This window comes from Gastrolobium bilobum, unplaced genomic scaffold (assembly GCF_033153095.1).
Source record: "Gastrolobium bilobum isolate Gb01-03AN ecotype WA unplaced genomic scaffold, APGP_CSIRO_Gbil_v1 utg15030, whole genome shotgun sequence".
NCBI classification, from domain to species: Eukaryota; Viridiplantae; Streptophyta; class Magnoliopsida; order Fabales; family Fabaceae; genus Gastrolobium; species Gastrolobium bilobum.
Window position 1 is genome coordinate 23,888 of NW_026897079.1, and position 23,050 is coordinate 46,937.

The 23,050-nt window shown below is 36.9% G+C and overlaps 3 protein-coding genes and 2 long non-coding RNA genes across 5 annotated transcripts; 4 read left to right on the forward strand and 1 right to left on the reverse strand.

Moving 5' to 3' along the window:
- The first annotated feature begins 223 nt into the window (after positions 1-223).
- Positions 224-894, forward strand: LOC133303910 (uncharacterized). The gene is made up of 3 exons (XR_009750529.1): positions 224-333; positions 635-711; positions 813-894. It is a non-coding gene; the product is annotated as an uncharacterized LOC133303910 (long non-coding RNA).
- A 2,315-nt stretch (positions 895-3,209) lies between these two features.
- On the forward strand, positions 3,210-4,001 carry LOC133303926 (uncharacterized). Its single transcript, XM_061503904.1, has one exon. It carries the CDS (start codon positions 3,210-3,212, stop codon positions 3,999-4,001), a length of 792 nt encoding a protein of 263 aa, XP_061359888.1.
- Positions 4,002-6,327: 2,326 nt separating this feature from the next.
- On the forward strand, positions 6,328-6,946 carry LOC133303903 (uncharacterized). Its single transcript, XR_009750528.1, has 3 exons — positions 6,328-6,385; positions 6,687-6,763; positions 6,865-6,946. It is a non-coding gene; the product is annotated as an uncharacterized LOC133303903 (long non-coding RNA).
- A 4,071-nt stretch (positions 6,947-11,017) lies between these two features.
- On the reverse strand, positions 11,018-14,121 carry LOC133303916 (phytochrome-interacting ankyrin-repeat protein 1-like). The gene is made up of 3 exons (XM_061503890.1): positions 13,983-14,121; positions 11,616-11,787; positions 11,018-11,511 (listed from the first exon to the last, which is right to left on the reverse strand). The coding sequence occupies exons 1-3, from the start codon at positions 14,112-14,114 to the stop codon at positions 11,321-11,323; spliced, it is 495 nt and encodes a 164-aa protein (XP_061359874.1). The 5' UTR covers positions 14,115-14,121; the 3' UTR covers positions 11,018-11,320.
- Positions 14,122-15,632: 1,511 nt separating this feature from the next.
- Positions 15,633-18,201, forward strand: LOC133303923 (trihelix transcription factor GT-3b-like). The gene is made up of 2 exons (XM_061503900.1): positions 15,633-16,107; positions 17,247-18,201. The coding sequence occupies exons 1-2, from the start codon at positions 15,778-15,780 to the stop codon at positions 17,841-17,843; spliced, it is 927 nt and encodes a 308-aa protein (XP_061359884.1). The 5' UTR covers positions 15,633-15,777; the 3' UTR covers positions 17,844-18,201.
- Positions 18,202-23,050: the final 4,849 nt, after the last annotated feature.

A 23,050-nucleotide genomic window follows, 5' to 3' on the forward strand; every position in this document is an offset into this window, starting at 1 on the left:
TAAGTGACCAAAGCAACAAAAGAAACCCAATTGTCCCTCCCATTCCCGTCGCCAGAAAGAAGAAGAAGGAAGAGAAGAAGAGGGAGGAAGGGAAGAGAGGAAGAGAAACCCTAGGGGGAGCTAATCTCAACCATTTTGAGTGATTCCAAAGCCTAAACCACTCCAAATCTCCTCCTCTTTCATAATCCTTGCTTTGTTTTGAGTGGGGAGCATTGTGGAGAGGGATATTGGCTCTCAAAAATTCGGCCCTTTGGTGAAATTTGAGGTTTTGAGTGCTTCAACCTCCATTGAAGCTTGAGGAGCCATCAATCCTTGGTTGTGTGACCATTGGTGGTAAGATTCTAACCCTTGAACCATGTTTTCTTGGAAATTTCATGATATAGGGTTTTGAATGAATAGTGTTATGGGTTTTGTGAGAATTTGAGTAAATTGGCTATGTTGTGGTAGAATTGAGACTTAGCACATGTTGAGAAAAATGCTAGGAATGTCATTTAATCGGTAAAAATGAGCCTAGTTAGTTAAATGACTATACTTGGTATATTGCAAGATTATCATGCTTGTTGAAGAGTTTTCTTGCAATTATGACCAATGGGTTGGCTTGGTTGATTGATGATTGGATCCTTGTGATGTCTAGGATTGAGACATTTGGACCAACCGTGAGTGATCAACCATTGGAGCAAGCTATGGAGCTTGATTAGCTCCATTGGATAGGTGAGTTCATGCTTATGTTTGGTATGAATTGTATAGCTTGGATGATAGCTATGTGATGTTATTGGATGCAATATATGTTAATTGCATTAAACCTTGTGTAGGTTTTGTTTGAGAAGTGGAGTATTTTAATTGATTGACTGTGGAAACTGTTGGTGGTGAACAAAGGTCGAATTGAAGCTGAGGTAAGCCTTCGGACCTTGGGTGTAATTCCCTTGACTGTTCTACCAAGCCCTGAAAGGGTGGAGGTTGTGATTGTGTATATAAATGCAATAAAATAGTGTAATGCTTTGTTATACGTATGTGTATGCATTTGGTGTGGCATAGGATGGTGTTTCCCTATGTTGGTATGTTGCATGACGATGCGTAAATCATACTTGGTAGTTAGCTGGCCAGTAGGACTATTTGCATCTGAGTTTCCTTAGGACAGCTTGAGAGCTCGAGGGATTTCTCCTGGAGATGTATTGCACTTTGCATAGATATGTATTTACTGCATTATTATAGTTATTGCTATTACACTGATATGGAACTGTGGGGTGGAGAGATACTCCAAGGACCCCTGGTTTACTGGATATATTCGTATATCTCACCCCGTGTTGTGGGGACCCCCTTTCAGGTAAGGATGCTGCAGGAGCCTCTGGTGGCAAGTGGCCATATCTGGATTATGCATGAAATGTGGCATTTCTTTTGAGATTGTACATGTTGTTTTGTAGCTCACATGTATAGGATTGTAATTCATAGACCATTGATAGATGTATGAATTGTATATTGGAATGGACTTAGCCTATGCTCATGCCTTTGGTCATCTCTTTTGTTGATGAGAGCCAAGGGAATGATCATAGTGTTTTGTTAGCTAAGTTCCATGAATTGTAATGAACATGATGTGTAATTGATGAGTACTTTGAGTTTAATATATGTATGTTCATTAACTATTGGATTGTTGAACTGGAAACTAAATTAGGTACCTAGTGCTAAATTGGGAAATGTTGAGAAAACAAATACATCCTGTCCGTTTGACCAATTTTCATAACCAATGTGATGGAATTGGACTTTGATGTCTCTAGGGAAGTGGTAGACATTCCTCTTAGCTTTCCATAGAGACCAAAATGGTGTAATTTGAGTGAGTATAGCTCAAGTTATGAGTGGAAAATTATAGGTAGGTTAAATGACCTTGTTTTGGGTCACCCAGCCCTGTGGATGGCGCTTGGGGCGCCAGATTCACGCTTGGGGCGCCAAATTACGAGATCAGACAGTAGCATCCACGCTTGGGGCGCCAGATTCACGCTTGGGGCGCCAACTTTCTATTTTCCCACGCTCTGAGCGTGGATCTCACGCTGCGGGCGCGGGGGTTCTGGAGGTTTCGCACCCTTTTCTTAAAAAGTGCATAACTTTGGCTACGGTGCTCCGATTTGAGCGCGGTTTGAACCCACGCGTAGCTAATGAAAAATACTATAACATAGTAGAAGATGGGAATCATAAAAGGAGTTTAGAATTAATTTGATAAGTAAAGTGATGAAGACATTTCACGACGTATTGTCAAGTATAATGGGAATATAATCTTAAGTTTTGTCCCACTATTCCGCGAAGTATATATAGTTATGGTCACGCACTTGGTTATTTGAATCCGGCTTGTATAAAGAGGAAAAATTTATCCGGTTTTCTAATTGAACCAATGTGATTGTAACTGCGCTTAATGCCGTACGCAATGATAACAATCCGGTTCTAGAACGGGGTGTTACATTTTATGGTATCAAAGCAGTTTCGTAGGGAATAACTGTTAGCTATTGTTGGGTATGCTTAGTGTTTGATGTTTTATAGTTGTTTTGGTACTCTTTATGATTATTGCACTTGTGATCACTAAGTATGAGCCTGATCAACTCATTTCTGTGTGTAACATGTGTAGTGACATGACGAGGAACCGGAATAACCCCGGACCATCAAACACCAATGCTCAGCCAGAACCTGTTTTGGCTGCTCTTGTGAGGCCTAGAAGTGGCCGTGGGGCAACTGGCGTACAGTCTGATCCCGTGGCTGAAGCTCTTGCAGCTGTTCAGAGGGAGTTGGCTGCTAGCAGGCAAGCCAATGAAAATCTGATGAAAACAAATGAAGACTCGCGGACTGCCATGGCCGCAATGATGACCGAGTTGAGGACGTTGAGGGGTCCTAGGCCCGTGAACCGGCAACCCACTCCTCCTCCTCACACTGCTACGCCTTCTCCACCTCCTTCACAGGAAGAGGGTGGATTGGGTAACAATGAGGGTGAGGGTAGTCACCACTCTGGAAGTCGGAGTCATCACACTGAGGTTCGTCAACCTCGAGTTGAAAATGTCGGTGATCATGAAATGGAGGAAAGGAGATTGATGGCTTTCCGAAAACACAAACCTCCTTCTTTTAAGGGAGGTTATGAGCCAATGGCGGCTGCAAAGTGGCTCCAAGCGATGGAGAAAATATTCAGGGTGATGAGATGCCCTGACGTAATGAAGTTGGCTTACTCTGTTTATATGCTGGAAGAGGAAGCGGAAGATTGGTGGACCAATACAGTGCAGCCCTTAGAAGCTGAAGGCCGGGAAATCACCTGGCGGTTGTTCGAGACTTTATTCTTGGACAACTACTTCCCTAGGGAGGCTAGGGAGCAGAAGCAGAACGAGTACAATGATCTAAAGCAAGGGTCGATGTCAATTGACCAATATTTTGCTAAATTCAACGAATTGGTGAAGTACGCCAACTATGGGAGAGCCTTACCTACTCCGGCCGAGATGACCTCTAAATTTCAATGGGGTCTGAATGAGAAAATGTCTCGGAAGATGTCTAATTGTGATATCCGAGAGTTTAGCAAGTTTGTGAACCAATGCCGGAAAGTAGAAGAAGTTTATAATGTGGCAAAGAGCAAGAAGTCTTCTGGGACACAAGCTTCAGGTGCTAGTGGAGCAACTGACTCTACTTTAGAAAACAATAAGAAAATAGATGACAAGAATGGAAAGAAGAAATTGCAAGCGAAGCAATCTGATGATAAATTTAAGAGAAAAGGCAACCAAGGAGAGACAGTTATGAGTGAATTCCCCCTGTCTAAATGTGACACCTGCGGGAAGACACATAGAGGCACATGTTGGTACGAAACAAAGTCGTGCTTCAAATGTGGCCAACTGGGTCACTTTGCTAATGTATGTCCTACTAGGACTTATCGGATTTCAAATGTACACGCAATTGTTGGATCTCGAGTAAGAGGTCAAGATTATACCTTAGAGCCACATGATGGGGAGGAAACTCTCAGGCAAGCAGAAGGTATGATTTGAAAATTTCTTTCTTGTGAATTGTCCACCCAGTGTAATGATGATAGACATGTTGTTGCATAAAGTGTAATGCATGCATGTGAGTGATGTATTCTTGATGATGCATGCAATGTCTGTGAGAGTGAACATTGTGTTGAATTGACAGATTTGACGTTAGTCTGATCAAGTGGAGCATAGGCTCTATAACCACAAAAGTTAAAGTTAACAAAAGAATTAATGAAATGGAAAGCTAGAATTATGAACCAAACTGTAAACCTCTAGGTTTAGCTTACGGCTAAAAACCATTAGGAGGTGAAGGTATAACAAAGAAAAGTAGTCTGATAACATGCATAGTTATGCCTGATTGTATGTTAATGTATTGAGGCAAAGAATAAAAGACTATTGCATGAGGGTGTGAAAATGATTGTTCTTGTGAGTTTATGTTATATGAAATTGCATTTAAGATGGATGTGAATTATTAGCGAAGAAATTCTCTAAATAGGAGAATAAGTGGATACGGGGCTTTCTTAATGGAATAATTCCTAAGAGTAGTGACTCTTGGAAGCACCCAGATAAAAAATTTGTTTTTAAAAAGGAATAATTCCTTAAAAAGTAAGTCATGAAGTGAGAGTGAAGATGGTATGGTTAGTGAAAAGGCTAATGTACCATTGAATGATGAAAACAAGTCATCAGTGAAAGGACTGGTGTGCCATGTCAGTGAAAGGACTGATAAAATCATCAGTGAAAGGACTGGTGTGCCATGTCAGTGAAAGGACTGATATGTGAAATCAGTGAAAGGACTGATAAAATCATCAGTGAAAGGACTGATATGTGAAATCAGTGAAAGGACTGATAAAATCATCAGTGAAAGGACTGATATGTGAAATCAGTGAAAGGACTGATAAAATCATCAGTGGAAGAACTGATGTGCATGCTAGTGAAAGGATTGGTGCATGATATTAGTGAAAGGACTAATATCTAATTAAAAGTTTAGGTAAGGATTGTATTATCAGCGTAAAGACTGATAGGGTCATCGGTGAAAGGACTGATGGTCTATTACAAATGTAGTTGGTATTATCAGTGGAAGGACTGATGCACTGATGTTTCAATGGAATGGTATCATCAGTGACAAAACTGATGTACAATTAAATAGGATAGGATATTATCAGTGAGAAGGCTGATGTACTAAAGCACATGTGGACAGTAATATTAGAAAAATGGCTAATATTAGATCGAAAACTTAGAAAGGGTTCAAAGTTGTAATGAAAAGACTAGTTCACGAAATAGAAAATTTTGTGAGATTTATTATAAACAACCTTGTAATGATAATGGATCATTGAGAAAATAGTCTGTAAAAGACTGTGTGCCTAACGAAAGGGTTAGCACACAATATGGAGATTGGTGATGATCTTAGGATTGTCTTAAAGATGAGGAGTTTGAAAGTAACATTATTAAAATTGAATAAATGTTGATGAGGTAAGACCATGATGTTTTATGGTTTCATACCAGAACGAAGGATATAGACCTGGTAGGGATAAAATAACTAGGCTTGAGGAGATCGAGCACTACTTATAAGCTCAAAGGCTTGCACCTAATGGCAACGTGTGTATAAGTATAGAGATAAAACCATTTTGATGGTCGAGATGCAGTGGGAAGGCAGAAGGCCTGACCTGTCCAGTTGGTAACGGGGAGAACGAGTTCTCTAGCGGAAGCCCGAGTTCAGGAATAGGTATGTTCCTGATTTTGCGGACAAAATCGCTAAAAGGTGGGGTGAATATAATATCCCTAACCTAATTAATTAGTAAATTACAAGTAATTAAATAATAAAGCATGTTTTAGTGAGTAAAATTAAGTATAAGGCTTAATGAAATGAATCTGAGTCACTTTGGAGTTAAAAAGTGTACTCAGCGAAAATTAAGGAGTATAAATGGGTACTGGCAAAAGTGCCCAAAATATAAAAATAAAGTTGTAAATATTCCTAGAATAATATTCCAGACTTTTGGGTAAAGTTTGGTAATTAATGGAGTTGAATAGATAGACGAACCAATACCCGCTTAAAGCCACTTAACATAAGTTAAGTGACCAAAGCAACAAAAGAAACCCAATTGTCCCTCCCATTCCCGTCGCCAGAAAGAAGAAGAAGGAAGAGAAGAAGAGGGAGGAAGGGAAGAGAGGAAGAGAAACCCTAGGGGGAGCTAATCTCAACCATTTTGAGTGATTCCAAAGCCTAAACCACTCCAAATCTCCTCCTCTTTCATAATCCTTGCTTTGTTTTGAGTGGGGAGCATTGTGGAGAGGGATATTGGCTCTCAAAAATTCGGCCCTTTGGTGAAATTTGAGGTTTTGAGTGCTTCAACCTCCATTGAAGCTTGAGGAGCCATCAATCCTTGGTTGTGTGACCATTGGTGGTAAGATTCTAACCCTTGAACCATGTTTTCTTGGAAATTTCATGATATAGGGTTTTGAATGAATAGTGTTATGGGTTTTGTGAGAATTTGAGTAAATTGGCTATGTTGTGGTAGAATTGAGACTTAGCACATGTTGAGAAAAATGCTAGGAATGTCATTTAATCGGTAAAAATGAGCCTAGTTAGTTAAATGACTATACTTGGTATATTGCAAGATTATCATGCTTGTTGAAGAGTTTTCTTGCAATTATGACCAATGGGTTGGCTTGGTTGATTGATGATTGGATCCTTGTGATGTCTAGGATTGAGACATTTGGACCAACCGTGAGTGATCAACCATTGGAGCAAGCTATGGAGCTTGATTAGCTCCATTGGATAGGTGAGTTCATGCTTATGTTTGGTATGAATTGTATAGCTTGGATGATAGCTATGTGATGTTATTGGATGCAATATATGTTAATTGCATTAAACCTTGTGTAGGTTTTGTTTGAGAAGTGGAGTATTTTAATTGATTGACTGTGGAAACTGTTGGTGGTGAACAAAGGTCGAATTGAAGCTGAGGTAAGCCTTCGGACCTTGGGTGTAATTCCCTTGACTGTTCTACCAAGCCCTGAAAGGGTGGAGGTTGTGATTGTGTATATAAATGCAATAAAATAGTGTAATGCTTTGTTATACGTATGTGTATGCATTTGGTGTGGCATAGGATGGTGTTTCCCTATGTTGGTATGTTGCATGACGATGCGTAAATCATACTTGGTAGTTAGCTGGCCAGTAGGACTATTTGCATCTGAGTTTCCTTAGGACAGCTTGAGAGCTCGAGGGATTTCTCCTGGAGATGTATTGCACTTTGCATAGATATGTATTTACTGCATTATTATAGTTATTGCTATTACACTGATATTAACTGTGGGGTGGAGAGATACTCCAAGGACCCCTGGTTTACTGGATATATTCGTATATCTCACCCCGTGTTGTGGGGACCCCCTTTCAGGTAAGGATGCTGCAGGAGCCTCTGGTGGCAAGTGGCCATATCTGGATTATGCATGAAATGTGGCATTTCTTTTGAGATTGTACATGTTGTTTTGTAGCTCACATGTATAGGATTGTAATTCATAGACCATTGATAGATGTATGAATTGTATATTGGAATGGACTTAGCCTATGCTCATGCCTTTGGTCATCTCTTTTGTTGATGAGAGCCAAGGGAATGATCATAGTGTTTTGTTAGCTAAGTTCCATGAATTGTAATGAACATGATGTGTAATTGATGAGTACTTTGAGTTTAATATATGTATGTTCATTAACTATTGGATTGTTGAACTGAAAACTAAATTAGGTACCTAGTGCTAAATTGGGAAATGTTGAGAAAACAAATACATCCTGTCCGTTTGACCAATTTTCATAACCAATGTGATGGAATTGGACTTTGATGTCTCTAGGGAAGTGGTAGACATTCCTCTTAGCTTTCCATAGAGACCAAAATGGTGTAATTTGAGTGAGTATAGCTCAAGTTATGAGTGGAAAATTATAGGTAGGTTAAATGACCTTGTTTTGGGTCACCCAGCCCTGTGGATGGCGCTTGGGGCGCCAGATTCACGCTTGGGGCGCCAAATTACGAGATCAGACAGTAGCATCCACGCTTGGGGCGCCAGATTCACGCTTGGGGCGCCAACTTTCTGTTTTCCCACGCTCTGAGCGTGGATCTCACGCTGCGGGCGCGGGGGTTCTGGAGGTTTCGCACCCTTTTCTTAAAAAGTGCATAACTTTGGCTACGGTGCTCCGATTTGAGCGCGGTTTGAACCCACGCGTAGCTAATGAAAAATACTATAACATAGTAGAAGATGGGAATCATAAAAAGAGTTTAGAATTAATTTGATAAGTAAAGTGATGAAGACATTTCACGACGTATTGTCAAGTATAATGGGAATATAATCTTAAGTTTTGTCCCACTATTCCGCGAAGTATATATAGTTATGGTCACGCACTTGGTTATTTGAATCCGGCTTGTATAAAGAGGAAAAATTTATCCGGTTTTCTAATTGAACCAATGTGATTGTAACTGCGCTTAATGCCGTACGCAATGATAACAATCCGGTTCTAGAACGGGGTGTTACAACCCACACCACCGAGCAAGCATATCAGTATCAGGTTTGAACTTTTAAACCCTAACTCAATGTGTTTCATTCGTTTGGGAAATTTTGCCTTCCATCTTCACTGTTGATTCAACTTATTTCTCAGCTCTTTTCTTTAATTTTCTTTACATTCTCCTTGTCTAAAAAATCGCTATCAGCAACCATATTCATAAGCCACTCTCGACTAAGCCTTTTCTTTGTCGCCTTACCCAAATTAAAAGTTCACCCATCCTCACGCATACCAAGCTCATCCATCCTCACCCACTCTTCGCTGGTTAAGTTAAGCTTCTATTTTTGTTTGTTTTTTGTTGTTCGTTTTGTCGCATATGGACCATACTTTTCAAGTCTTGGTTTTCATTCACTTGTTGATGTTTGAGCTGCTAGAGTAGTTATGGTGTTCTAGTTTTTGCAGCATGCTGACGTGCTACTCGAACCCCCAATTTTGAAAACCCTTTTTTCGACCAACCCCTAATCCAACTTACGTGAACTATTTCTTCGAGCCAACCTGTAAGCCAACCCTAACCCGCCTCAGGTCAGGTTGGGTTGAATTTTCTGTTGAATTTTTTTTTTTCGAGCCAACCCTAACTCGGCTCATTTTTTCGAATTGCAATCCGTTTGGGCCGGGTCGAGCTGGGTTGGCCCGTTTTGCCAACCCTAGCAGTGATGTTGGTCTCTTTTTGGAATTTATTTGAAATTAATAAGTAATTAATACGTATAACTCAATAAAATATAATCATTAGATGGATGGAAATCAATCACTAGAATAGAGAGTAAAAATTTTTAATTTTATATTGGAGTCAAAAAATTCCTCCTCGATATATAAATTATTAATATAACATTTATTTTGTCGGTTAAATTTTTGAATTGAATTAAGTGAATTATATGGTATTGGAGCCTTATTGATTACTTGATCACGAGTTCAATCATCATTATTCTTATTTTATTAATGAATAATTAAATATGATGGAATTTTTTAATATTGATAGATGAATTTGTATATTATCCATCCCTATTGCGGTATAAACTCTTGTAATGGTTCTTTAGGAAGAATAAATTTTAAGTGCATCTGTTGCAGTTAGATTCAGTGTATTCCACCATTAGAAGCATACACGTCAGAGGAGAAAAAGAAAATTTGACAGAAGAGAAATTTTGACTGATATATAATATTTCCATTAATAAGATACTCTGAATCTTTAGTGCAACAATAATACTAAATATTTATTCCTTTAGCAAAAGTGCTTTAGGAAAAGTGCAGTGCATAGTTTATGGTGATTTCCGGAATGGTTTCAAACTGCGTGCTTTAGATTTGGAGCGGTTATGTCTGGCTTTTCTTCTACGGTTTTCTGATTCCTTAGCTTAATAGCCTTGCATTCGTGTTTTTGTCTGGTTAATACAACTTTTATGTTAACGCAGATAACAATCTTCTGCCTTATATCCATCGATAAATGTGCAATTTTTTATTAAAAAAAAAAAAAGAGTGGTCTACATACACCATTGAATATCTTTATTTAGAAAAGCAAACTTGTCTACAATAAAATGAAAAAAGTAAACCCCGTAGTTAAACCATGTAAGTTATTTCCTATATCTTCATGTAATCTTATCATAAGATTTTTCTAATCATAAAAATTATTACAGGTAAAATGCTATATGTTTAGTGCTAATGTTTTGAAAGATTATAAATTATTATTGTCGACGTTATACTAGAAAATTTCTTTCAGGAATAAATTAGATTTTGAACATTAAAATTATAATTCTATTATTATTATTATCATTAGAGGAAGGTTATACTTACAACCTATTTTCGTTTACAACTTCTTGCAACCATATTTTAACCGTTGATTTCTGTCAATCAACAATTAAGATTTTTGCAAATAAAATTTATTAATTCACAATAAATGACAATTGTTGATTGACGAAAATCAACGATTAAGATTTGATTATAAGAATTTATAAACTATTTAGATTGTAAATATAACCCTCCCTTATCATTATTACATACTCTAAGCATTTTGATGATATTCACCATAAAACATCAAAACTACATAATCTAAATAAATCATTCGATGTCCTTTCTAATAATTCAAGTTATAAGGTAATCTCCTTTTTATACAATGTAAACAAAATATGTAATTGTAAAATCAAATTTCAAATAATATAATCACAAAAATAATTTTATCATGATCAATTTAAATGAAGTTTCACAACTAATGTAAACATACGCTGCATTTGAATTAACTTTTTTTTAGTATTTGAAATTACACATAATCTTCTATAAAATAATTATAATAATAATCAAAATCCAAGTGAAAAAAACTTTCGTCAAAAGAATAAGGCGATCCTTTTGAAAATAAGATCTATGAATCCAAACATATTAACAAAAAATAAAGAACTGAAAAAGTTATTGCGCCAAATAATTAATCAAATCCTAAGATTCATTTGAAGACAAGAATTATAGATGCAAGATTGTAAAGATATCATTGTTCATAAGAAAAATACCACTCCATAACAATAGTGATACTTTCACAGCTGGCTTTGAACTCGAACAAAGCATTGTGTGCACACACAATGCATAAAGGACAGGACTATATCAACAAACGCACAACATATCACATTAACAACCTTATATCATTTTTTTTTCCCATAAGAGGAGCATCCAAAATATTAACATTGTAACACAACCCATACATTAAGGAAATCATGCGTAGTACGTTGCTTAGTCCAATTCTACATTTATTCACACAAGACAAATCCGAACATCAACCAAATCCCTGAAAGGCAAATTAACTTTCAGAGCTGTAAGATGTCTACCCCGCAGATAAGTCTGCATGTCGAAGTCGCTTCAACTCCTCATAGGCCCATTCAAGTCCGGGGCAGTAATGAAGCGGAGGATTAAATCTGCTATCATTGATATCAGGTGGCAAGAATGCTCCATTCTCTATCAAGAATTTCACCGCCTCCCTCCTCCTCTCTTTGGCTGCAATGTGGAGCGGTGTCCCTGGTTTTAAGAGAAGAACATACACATCAATATGAAATTTAAAATTTTGAACGAACACAGACATAGTAGTATTGAAGTCTGCAGAGGAATCAAAAATAACTTACAACCACAAGCACCCTTAGTTCTTGCATCAATGTTGGCACCACGCTCAAGCAGTTCATCCATCACACCAAGGTGACCACCTTCAGCAGCAAGGTGGAGAGGGGTCACCCCTTTGGATTTAGGGCCCCATGCAGTCACATTGACATCCATTCCTTCGTCAAGAAGTTTTCTTACCTGTTCAGCAACACTATAAGCAGATGCCCAGATGCGACCAAATTTGACAAAAATGAGAACCCTTTGGCTCCAAATATGTTACAATTTTAATTCTAAAGTAGCAATAAATAATGGATAATCAAACATTTTACAAATCATCAACCTCAAGCAATACAGGAATTCGTTGCACAAGATTTGAATTTTTTTTTAAATTCAGCCAGGAGGTCATAAAGGGTGGCACAGTGCACAGGGCTGAGGCTACACAGCCCCACCATTGTAGGGTGTGGGGTAAGTCAGATGGGCGCGTCCATAGCTCATGATTGAAGAGGCTGGTTACACAACCAGAATTTTGCCAACAAGCCACAAGGCAGCAACCTTATTGTCACAACACAATGAGCTAATGCTGACCTACAAGACAACTCTACATAACAAATATAGACTAAGGAGAAAAAAAAATATTTAAGTCCATTTGAATAAGATAATGTAAGGTTCATAATGAGAACCGTCTCTGTTTCTTCCCAGTCATGCATACTCATCTGATGGACTTGTCATCTACCATAATTATATATCTGCACTGTATGTACATCCCTAACCTATGAATTACTTAGTGAGTAGTGACTTTAACTTGCACCACCCAACACTCGACAAATGGAAAACACTACAGGTCTGACAAAAACTGAGCAACGTTTCTAGTCAGTAGAATACCCACTCCTTTTACAAATATCACGCTAACCCTGCAAAATCGCACCCTTATTCATAACTGTCCACCCTGAATGTGCTACTGGCAACCCCTTTCAAAGCTTCATTCTACTTGTTGGCTTTCAATCTTAAGTTATTTGGCCCTACATATAGCACACTGCATAACTGTTTTGCACATCATGTGCCATACTGCCATAATCATAGAAGAGCAGCAAAATTGAACAATAAAAGAGGTAACACAAGTTAAACTGAATTTGATGATGACTTTATGGGAGGATTCCTTGATCTAGATCATGCTTAGTACAGAAAGAACAATTAGGACAGAGGTTTCAGATCATTTATCAGCATTCAAATAATGGAATAATATCACTACTCAAGCAACATAAGTATATAACTAGTAAAAAAAAATACATTACTGCCATAACATCATCTAGAAGAGGTAAGGTGGAGCCAGCTTCTATACAACCTAGACTATAACCTCACCTTTGCATTAGATTCATCCACGTTTCCCAGGAATAGAACCCCTAAATTTTGCATATTTCACACTTGTACAGCACTTCCTACCGCTAGATTATACAATCATATGTTAAGAACTTTGCTACACAATTCAAACTAATACTGACCTAGTAAATGCCGCAACTATTCATTTCTCTTCATGCTATATACCACCCTTAAGTAAAAATTATTTTCCCCTACTCTTCTGAAAGGGTCTAAAAGAATAAAGAAAAATTAAAACAAATTGCATTTGATATCACTGAGCAGTAAACTCAATATTTAAAAGCAATAGTAATTTGTTATAAGTATTTTAGTTAGCCTGTATCCAGTTTTGAGCTTGACTCATTGTAGATTCAGCAGTCACGTAAATTGAGAGTTGATAATCACAGTCTGCTTTTGGGTGCATTGGGATTAGGGTTTGGGTGTGAGCGAGTAAAACTTATAATCTTCATCAATCATAGAGAATTTCTCTCTATTTTTCGCATGGCCATTAATTCTGTGCCTATTTCTACTCTCCTTATTCTCTGCAGCAGAGCGTCTGGTTATCAAAAGGGGCGAAGCATGTACAAAACACTACTGTAACAAAGGTAGTAAAACAATTCCTCTGTCTATAAAACAAAAGGTATTCAATGGGAAAACAAAACCTCCAATCTTGAAACTGAAGCCACCTAAAACCAAATGCAACTCCATCACAACAGGCAAAACACGAGAAGAAAGTATCTAAATTCAAATTCAACCAACCAATAAACAGAATGGAACCCTCGTGTGTGTGTGTGTATATATATATATATATATATATATATATATATATATATATTGCTCCATAAAGCTACCTAATGTGTGTACACTTTTGTTTTTCCTTCTTGCTCATTCATTCTCTAATCTTTGGGCACCTCAAATCGGAATTTTCCTTGTAAATAACATTTCTTTCTCTGATTTCATCCTTAAAATTCAGTAATTAAACAGGAACACAGTAAATCTGCATTTAAAAAAACACAAAAAAATAAAAAAGACAAACTTACCACTTTGAGTTCACCTTTCCGAGCGCAAACATGAAGTGAGGTCCAACCCCTGTCATCGGTACCGACCCCAGGCCTCAACATGCGCCTTCTCGAAGGGCTCTTTCTGAATAAAACTGGCTGCTCCTCCAGCATATCTCTCACCAATCAACGCAAAAACGAAGATCAAAACAAACAAAAAACAAAAAACAAAAAAAGAGAGACCCAAACCCTAGAATCAAAGAGTATTGGGTTCCAATGAGCTCAGATTAGGTTTCACCGAGAATAATCACAGAATCCTCCCTTCGATTATTGGAAACCTAGAACCAATCCCCCAAAAAATAATAGACAAGAAATCTAAAAGGGTCTCTGATTTTACATATTTTGCACGGAGAAATCCGAGAGCGATATTTTGAAAAGAAAAACACAAAGGCGTGGGAAAAGGGGAATTAGCGAGAGGGAAGGGAGTGATTGGCCATGCAATATGGTGCGAAGGGATTCAAGCCAGGACCGAAGACACGAAGGTTTTGGGCGATGAAGAAGATGGAATTCATGATAATCATAATTGATAAGGATACAGGATTGTGAAGAAAAAGAAACGTAGTGGAACAGGAATCAAATGAATCCTTGTTTCATTGGGATGATGATTGGCAAGAACAAACGAAGGAGGAGGATTCTGTGATGTGAAACCCTAACACACCCAAATGAAGCGTAAGGGCTTTCTTTCTTTATCTTATAAGGGGTTGTATTGTGGTTACGCTCGAAACTTACTTCCCTAACTTATTATCATTAAATTGTATTTATACTATTTATGTTTAAAAAATCTTATCTTCCCATGTCTATCTTTTTATTTATTTATTTGACATTTTTGTGTTTATCTTTTTACATTAAAAAAAAAAAAAAGATTTCAAATGACTAACTATGTTAATTGCATTGAAATTAGTATATTTGTTTTTAATTAGAATGAAATTCAATTTATAATAAAGATAATTATCATTTTGGAAAACAAATTCAATGTTAAGGTTAAGAAACATAGATTACTATCTTGATTGATAATTTATACTATGATTTATGTCTCGTTTGATAAATAAGATATGATTAAAATAGATAGGATAAGAGTACTTGCAGAATATGAATCTAATAAACTTGTGTTTGATATACATTAAATATCATTAATATTTTTTATTTATTTTTTGGAGGTTATATCATTAATATTTTAATATTTAAGATGAATTATATTATGTTTTCTATGTTACAATACAATAGAAATATATAAAAATATTATTACTATTTTTACAAAATTTCATATGATTTTTAAATTTAATTTTTAAACTATTTTTTATGTTTATTTACACATTAATTGTTATTCTAAATCAATAAAAAATTAATAGTCATAATTTTAAATAAGAAACATTAAAATAAATAAATAACTTAACGAAAAATTTAAAATAAAATAAAAATCATCACTGAATAAATTTTTAAAATATGTAATGCTTATAATAATAATAATAAAACGGTGTAAATTTTACACCGACGAGGCGACAATCAGTAACGGCTTTGTTAAATGAAGGGACATAATCGTAAATTACCATTTTCAAGAAGCGGATTTTGAGATAATCGTACGTAATGATAGTCAACGATTCCTGTCTTGTCGACAAAGATAACTTGCGAAAGCGGAAAGAAGAAAAAAGGAAAAAGTTTTTTTTTTTTTTTTCGATGCTTCAAGTTTCAGGTGCGGCTCTTCTTCCATTTCGTTCAAAACCCTTATCCCAAATTCACTTCATTTGATTCAAACGACGACGTCGTGGCAGAAAGGTCAATGTTCAGTGGTGGAGGTGACGATGCACTGGCGGCTCGCCTCGGCATGATGACGCCGTCGTTGCTGAATCCGGCGACGCCGTCGGTGGTATCGGGCGAGATGTCTCCGGCGCCGTCGAGGGAGGAGAGGGGTCCGGCTCAGACGCAGTGGAGCCAGCAGGAGACGAGAGAGTTCATAGAGATCCGCGCGGAGCTTGAGAGGGACTTCACTGCTTCGAAGCGGAACAAGACGCTTTGGGAGGTTGTTAGCTCCAAGATGAGGGAGAGAGGGTTCAGAAGGAGCCCTGAACAGTGCAAATGCAAGTGGAAGAACCTCGTTAATCGCTATAAGGTATTTCTCTCTCTCTCTCTCTCTCTCTCTTATTGCTTTGTGTGTGTTGTTGGATGTCGTTTGGTTAATTGTGGCGTTTGCATTATTCATGAATTTCGATGTGAGTTTTGTATGGCAGAGCAGACACGATTTTATTTTATATTTTTTTTTTTTTACCTTTGAATAATGGTTATGAGTTTTTGGTCGGATTGATTCAGCACTTAGGTTTTGATTGAGTTGGTGGAAAATTTTGAGGGAAAATCACTTCATATCTGCGTGGTAGAACAAAAATGTGGATTTGTTTAAAGTGGAGTACAATTCATTTACTATCCACCCTGGAAATGTTGGCCATTTCTATAGCATTAAAGTGAGTTGAAAGTAATATTCCTCACCCTATGCCGAGCAACGATGAGTTCAAATCAAAAAGTTGGCATCCCACTCTAATTTCACTCTTCTCCCTGTTTTCTACTTGAACAATCATAGCCTTTGTGATATAATGTATTCGGGTCTGAAATTTTGGGCCTGTTTGGGGTTCATAACTACATGTTACTATTTGTTGATTGATATATGCCAGTGGGAGGAGCACTAAGCGAGCATTCTCATTATCTCATTGCATTTTTTTTATCAGCGTTCATTTTGATGTTTTTGCCAGTGGGAGTAATAATGTATCCACCCTTATATCCCGCATTTTTCCCATTTGGAATAATTCAGAAATGGTGAAATATGACAAGATGTTGATTTTTCGAAAACCGAGTGTGTACCATTAAATTGTATTAAGTTCATATGATGCTTGGTATGATGAAGTAATTTGGTTATAGGGTGTGCTTGCCACAGCTTAGGCTAAAAAGTCAACAAACCCCCTCCAACTTTGGTCATGTGCAGGAACCCCTCTATTTTTTGAAATTCACCAACATGGCTCCTTGAACTCACCTAAACGTGCATACCAATGTATTTTGACCTCCCCTATGCATGTGCAGAAAAACCTGCATAGGAAATCAATATGTACGGTTTGGTGAGTTTAGATGGTCTTTTGTTGAATTTATGTTATTGGGTGTGCAACTGTGCATGAATCTTCTCTTATTTGAAAATGCAGAAAAAGCCATATCTTTAAGAGGGGAGTGTTCACTTTACTCAGAAATTGCATGGTAATATTTATGCAGGGAAAAGAAACATCTGATCCAGAGCATGGCAAGCAATGCCCATTTTTTGAAGAATTGCATGCAGTCTTTACCCAAAGAGCACATAAAATGCAACAGTCCCTTCTTGAATCTGAAACTCGATCCGCTCAAACAAAGAAAGGGGTGAAAAGATTAAGTGGAGATCGGTCCTCAGAGGAATTCTCAGAAGATGATGAGGTCGAATATGACAGTGAAGAGGAGAGACCTCCCAAAAGCAATACCCGCAAAAGGAAAGCTGACAAAGTTGCAATGGAGAAGTCTTCAAGGGCAAACATTCCATCAAATGCTGCCAGTAACAATATTAGTAGTATTCAGGAAATGCTCAAGGAATTTTTCCAGCACCAGCTAAGGATGGAGATGCAGTGGAGGGAGATGATGGAAAGGCGTGCTCATGAAAGACAGCTGTTTGAGCACGAATGGCGTCAATCGATGGAAAAGCTTGAGAGGGAGAGATTAATGATTGAACAGGCATGGAGGGAGAGAGAAGAACAGAGGAGAATGAGAGAAGAGAATAGAGCAGAGAGAAGGGATGCTTTGTTGACGACCCTTTTGAACAAACTCATTCATGAATCTAACTAAATGAGGCAAATGGCTTGGGTTCCTTATAGCTAATTTCTTTCTATTTTCCATTTGATATATGATTCTGAGTTTAGCCGTGAATGAACTAAATTTCATAGTAGCTTTTGATTACAGATAATTTTGGAAAGGAGCATTCATTGGATGAAGGAAGGAGAGCATATGAATATAATAGGAGTGTATGAACATTTTCTTTTGAAAATTGATACAGAAAGATTTTTTTTATATGACTATTTAGGGATACTTCTGTTTGGCATTCAAGGTCAGGGACATATTGCTGTAACTAAAAAACAGGTGTTGGTTTCTGCCTGTCTGTATGATTTTTCTTATTTCGGTACATATATTATAGGTTTTCCTTTTTCCCTCCTTGAAAGATGCATGCAAGGATGACAAGTTTGTTTATTATTGAGATAAATCTTATTATTTTCTTTTATGGAATGTTCTGGATGTGATTGAGATGAAATTTTATACAAAATGATCCTTAGCTTTCATGGTTTTGAGTCGCAAAATCATGCCCTCTTCAAGTATTGGAGTTACTCTATCCTAACCTCTAGCACTAACACCTCCAAATACTCTACCCAGTCAAATCTCTAAAGTTTTGATGTTGGATAAATGTAGCACTCAAGAGTTGTTTAGATTTGCATTGTTCATGATTATTTTTTTTCGTGGGGCGTGCTGTAAAAAAACAAAGAACATATTTACTAATTCAGTCAGGGTGTCAGTTGAGTGTTGAGTATGTTGATAGTTGTCAATTGGTTTATTTATGGGCTTTTGTAAATTAAAGGTGATTGAAGAAGACTGGCTTTGTTGCATGTTTTATTGTGTTTCTTAGGTTTGCATGTTTTATTGTGTTTCTTAGGTCTACGTTTACGAACATTCGACAAGGAATCGCTTGCAATCTTTAACAAATTAATCCTGGGTAGGGGTTAGGGTATCTTATCTTTTTATTAAACACTATTTTCTATCAATGGTTTCTATTTGATGAAAGACATTTTTCTTAAATTTATTTTTACGTGCATGATTCGAGATTTCGGTGGATGAAGTTTGTTATTACGTTTTTGGGAAAATTGTTGTCATAGTGCCACGTGTGGCACTCGAGTCCAAGCAGAGATGTATGGTGTTTTTGTTTTTACCCGAAATTATCTTTCAACTGGTGCATGAGCCTTTATTTTGTTAATTTTCACTGATTGGAGCTCTAAACCGGACAAATGCTACGTAAGAGTGGAGCATGATGAAGCTTGGCTTGCTATCATGCCTCGCTCTAAATAAAAAAATGACGACTTTTTATTTTTTCTTTGCTTCATAGGCACACTTTTTAATAGTGCAATTATACTGTAATTCTTTTTTTTTTTTGTATACCAATTATACTGTAATTCTGTACACAATAATTTTGAAGTTAAAAAAAATGGCAGATTTCTACAGTGCCACATGTTATTTGTGATTAATTTTTCTTATTTTCCTTAACTGTTTATGTTATTATTCATATGTTTGATAATGTACAACAACCGCGCCTTGTCATTATAGTGAATAATATTTGATTGCAACTTTATAGAGACAGGAAAAGCTAAATCCAAAAGACCAAGCTACAAAAATATACACATTGACTTACCGATAAGCGTTACATCTTGAATTTAGCATGATTCATTCTGAGTTTAGCTGAATCCATTCTACAGATACTTGAACCTATTTTGTTTTTTTGTTATGCTTTCTTTTATTTTATTTACGTGTAATTATAGAAGTTGGTAATTACGTGTCAATAAATTTGGCCCAAATTACTTTTTCCACAACTAAAAGCCATGTGTGTCTGGAGCATAGATGAAAATAGCGCCGCAATAGCGCTATTGTAGCGGGTAGCGGCCATATGCCGCAATAGAACGCACGCAACGCTACTATTCAATGTAGCGGCAGTAGCGGTCAACAATTTGCAGTAGCGGATAGCGTGGTTAGCCGGGCAATTGCACGCTACAGTGAGAAAGCAATGGAAAAAGGAGGAATGGAGGGTATTATGGTCTAAAACTTTAATTATAAGGGTAAAATAGATTTTTTAATCTAAACCTACTTGGGCTTTATCACTGAGGGAAAGGAAAAGGAAAGTGTTGATAATGAAGGTGGTGGTGATGAAGAAATTGAAGAAGAGGAAGAACAAATTTATAATTTTAATACTAGTGACAGTGAGGATAGAGAAGACTTCTTAGAAGATGGTGGAGATGATGATTTTGCTTAGTTCCTTTCTTGATTTTGAAATAGACCATTAAAATTCGTATTTGACAATATTTAGATCATTCTTTTCAAGGAATTTATATTATTTCCTTTATATTCTTTGAATCCTTGTTTGGAATGAAAGTGACAATAGAATTAATTATGAATGTATATTTTTAATTTTAATTAATTTTTTTATGGACTTCGTTGTAGCGATTATACCGCTACCCGCTATACCGCTATAGCATTTTTGAGCTTGGCCGCTACCCGCTATTAATAACTATGGTCTGGAGTATAAATTTCAAACTTGGTTACAGGATTTATTTTTCTCTCTAAGAAGAGAATGAAGTTAGAAAAAAAAAAAAAAAAAAAACAATCAGTGCAAAGAAAGGATGCTAATAAATTCTCCTATAAAACAAACAACACACGAGAATAACCCGCAAAAGCTAAAGACAGAGCTCTACCGTCCCTTCAAAATTGGAAAGAACAAATACTCTAGAGACTCCAGAAGCTAAAAACAACATAATTTCTTAGAGAATAATAACATAATGGATTTTTGTAGTGTTAGGTGTTAATGGATTTTTGATTCTCTAAGAAATTATGTTGTTTTTTAGCTTCTGGAGTCTCTAGAGTATTTGTTCTTTCCAATTTTGAAGGGACGGTAGAGCTCTGTCTTTAGCTTTTGCGGGTTATTCACATGTGTTGTTTGTTTTGTAGTAGAATTTATTAGCATCCTTTCTTTGCACTGATTTTTTTTTTTTTCTAACTTCATTCTCTTTTTAGAGAGAAAAATAAATCCTGTAACCAAGTTTGAAATTTATACTCCAGACACACATGGCTTTTAGTTGTGGAAAAAGTAATTTGGGCCAAATTTATTGACACGTAATTACCAATTTCTATAATTACTTTAATTTGGTTCAAGCTATGGTTTAGATGATGGTCCAACAGAGGTGGAGTTTGAATTTATGTTATTTTATCTTGTTCCATAGTGAAGTGACTTTCATGTGTTGATTCTCATGTTTGTGCATGTCACGTGGTTCTAATAAACCGTGGCATTTAAGTTTGTCTGAACTGTCTTCACTCTTCAGCAGTGAAGTAATGCTGAAAGAGCCGTGATAGTTTACTTTTCTTCTAAGGTCTTAGATATGTGGGTTGGCAAGCAAGACTTATCATTAGCAAATAGAAGTTAATCAAGTTATGGATGAGCTGTAGCCTACAAAACCTATTGTGTAAAGAATTTTGAGGAAGATCATGGGGTTCCCATGCTTCATTTTTTAATACTGAACTACTGAGGCATCTCCTTGCCTACTTGGAAGAAGAAAATCATTAGATCTCTTCATATTAGTAATCAAATGATTATGTTTTGATATTATTGTTAAAGAGCTTTGTCATATTTTAAATTAGAACTTTCAATGTACTGAAATTCTAAGTTTGTGGAACTTACATTAAAGTAACACAATAGAGGTCTGTATATTCAAAGGTTTGTTTAAGGTGCATAATTGATCTAAGAGAGGATATCTAGGAAGTCAATAAAACCATCATCTAAATTAACTGAGGTGTGTATGTCTTTAGCAAATAGGATAACTCCTCCGCAACAGGGGTAAGTAGGAAATATTGATAAGATTGATACTCAGAAATGATAAAGAAATACAAATAGGAAATAAAAATGAAATGGAATTGTATTGATGAACTGAAATTCTTACAGAACAAGACTTGTACATGCTAATACAAAAGAAAAATGAGAATGTATTACAATGGAAAATTAAAAAAACAAGAACAATGACAGATATCTGAGTATTCGAGAGACTCTGTCCTCTCCCAGCCCAATTCCAAGTCTTAATTCCCAAGATGCTAAACCTTTATCCCCATCCTTCTTATAGTCCGCTCCCCTAGGTAACCGAAACCCACTCTCCCTTTCATGCCCCCTGGAATGTGAGTTAGTTATGAAGGTGTTGATCCCCTGTGGTTGCACCTATGATAATCCCTAGTAATGGGTGGTATCCTAACAATACTCCCCTCCTTTTAAGGACCTTGTCCTCAAGGTGTAGTTTAGTCAACAAAGACCCACCTCCTGGATCCCACTGTTTGAATTGTAAGACTCCACATACACACCAATATCGACAATTTCCACCTGAATCCCATTGCCCTTTTGCAACAGTAATCACTCTTTCAATAGTGGGAAAAATAATCCTAACAGAAAAATCCTTCAATCCTTCATTATATTGTTTCTCATGCAATCTGATATGAGTTTCACCATCATCAATTTGTGGGAAAGGTAATCCTCAATCAGCTGAACTAGCGTGAGGGGAATCTTGCCACCATATATAGTTAGTCACACTATTCCTCTGCATCTCTGCCAAATTTCTAGATGTAATGACAACTAGAGTGATCTCTTCTCTTATAACCATCTCAATAGACTCCTTGTCATCTAGGTCCACACAATTGTTAACAGACAAAGAGAAAATACCTTGTCCGAGGACCCTGACGAGAAAAGGCAGCACAAAGTAGCCGATTCCTTCCAGCTTGGCCATATGGAGCTTCTTAGAACAATTACCCCATGAGAACATGAACTTTGTAGCATCAAATGAACAGTGCGTTCCATTTTCTTGATGATTGACCCAACCATTATCTCCAACCAGTATCTGCAATGTGCTATCTCTTGTACCTTTTGCAGTCAACAAAGTGTAAGAGCAAGGGTTTGGGGTGATTGGAAATTATTTGCTGTAGGTGAGTGCAGGTTGAGAATATTGGTTCGATTTCGTGAGACCTGGAGATCTTTGTGGATGCCGTTCTTGGCAAAGTGACATTACGATCAACTTGGTATAGGCAGAAATTATAAATTTTTGGTTGGGCTTACAAGCCCAAATGTCACCCTTTAAAAAAAAAGAAAGGACTCGTCCTTGGGCCGATTTGGGAACATTTCAATAGTGATTTGAGCCTGATCTTTTTGGCCAGCAACTTAGCCCAAATTCTCTAAGCACCATTGCGACCTACTTTGCTCCATCTTCTTC

Coding starts and splice junctions, on each gene's coding strand:
- LOC133303926 (XM_061503904.1), top strand. CDS start 3,210: ATGCTGGAAGAGGAAGCGGAAGATTGGTGGACCAATACAGTGCAGCCC.
- LOC133303916 (XM_061503890.1), bottom strand. CDS start 14,114: ATGCTGGAGGAGCAGCCAGTTTTATTCAGAAAGAGCCCTTCGAGAAGG. Junction 11,788..13,982: donor GGAAAGGTGAACTCAAAGTG/GTAAGTTTGTCT, acceptor GTTGCTGAACAG/GTAAGAAAACTTCTTGACGA. Junction 11,512..11,615: donor AACTAAGGGTGCTTGTGGTT/GTAAGTTATTTT, acceptor TCTTAAAACCAG/GGACACCGCTCCACATTGCA.
- LOC133303923 (XM_061503900.1), top strand. CDS start 15,778: ATGTTCAGTGGTGGAGGTGACGATGCACTGGCGGCTCGCCTCGGCATG. Junction 16,108..17,246: donor ACCTCGTTAATCGCTATAAG/GTATTTCTCTCT, acceptor ATATTTATGCAG/GGAAAAGAAACATCTGATCC.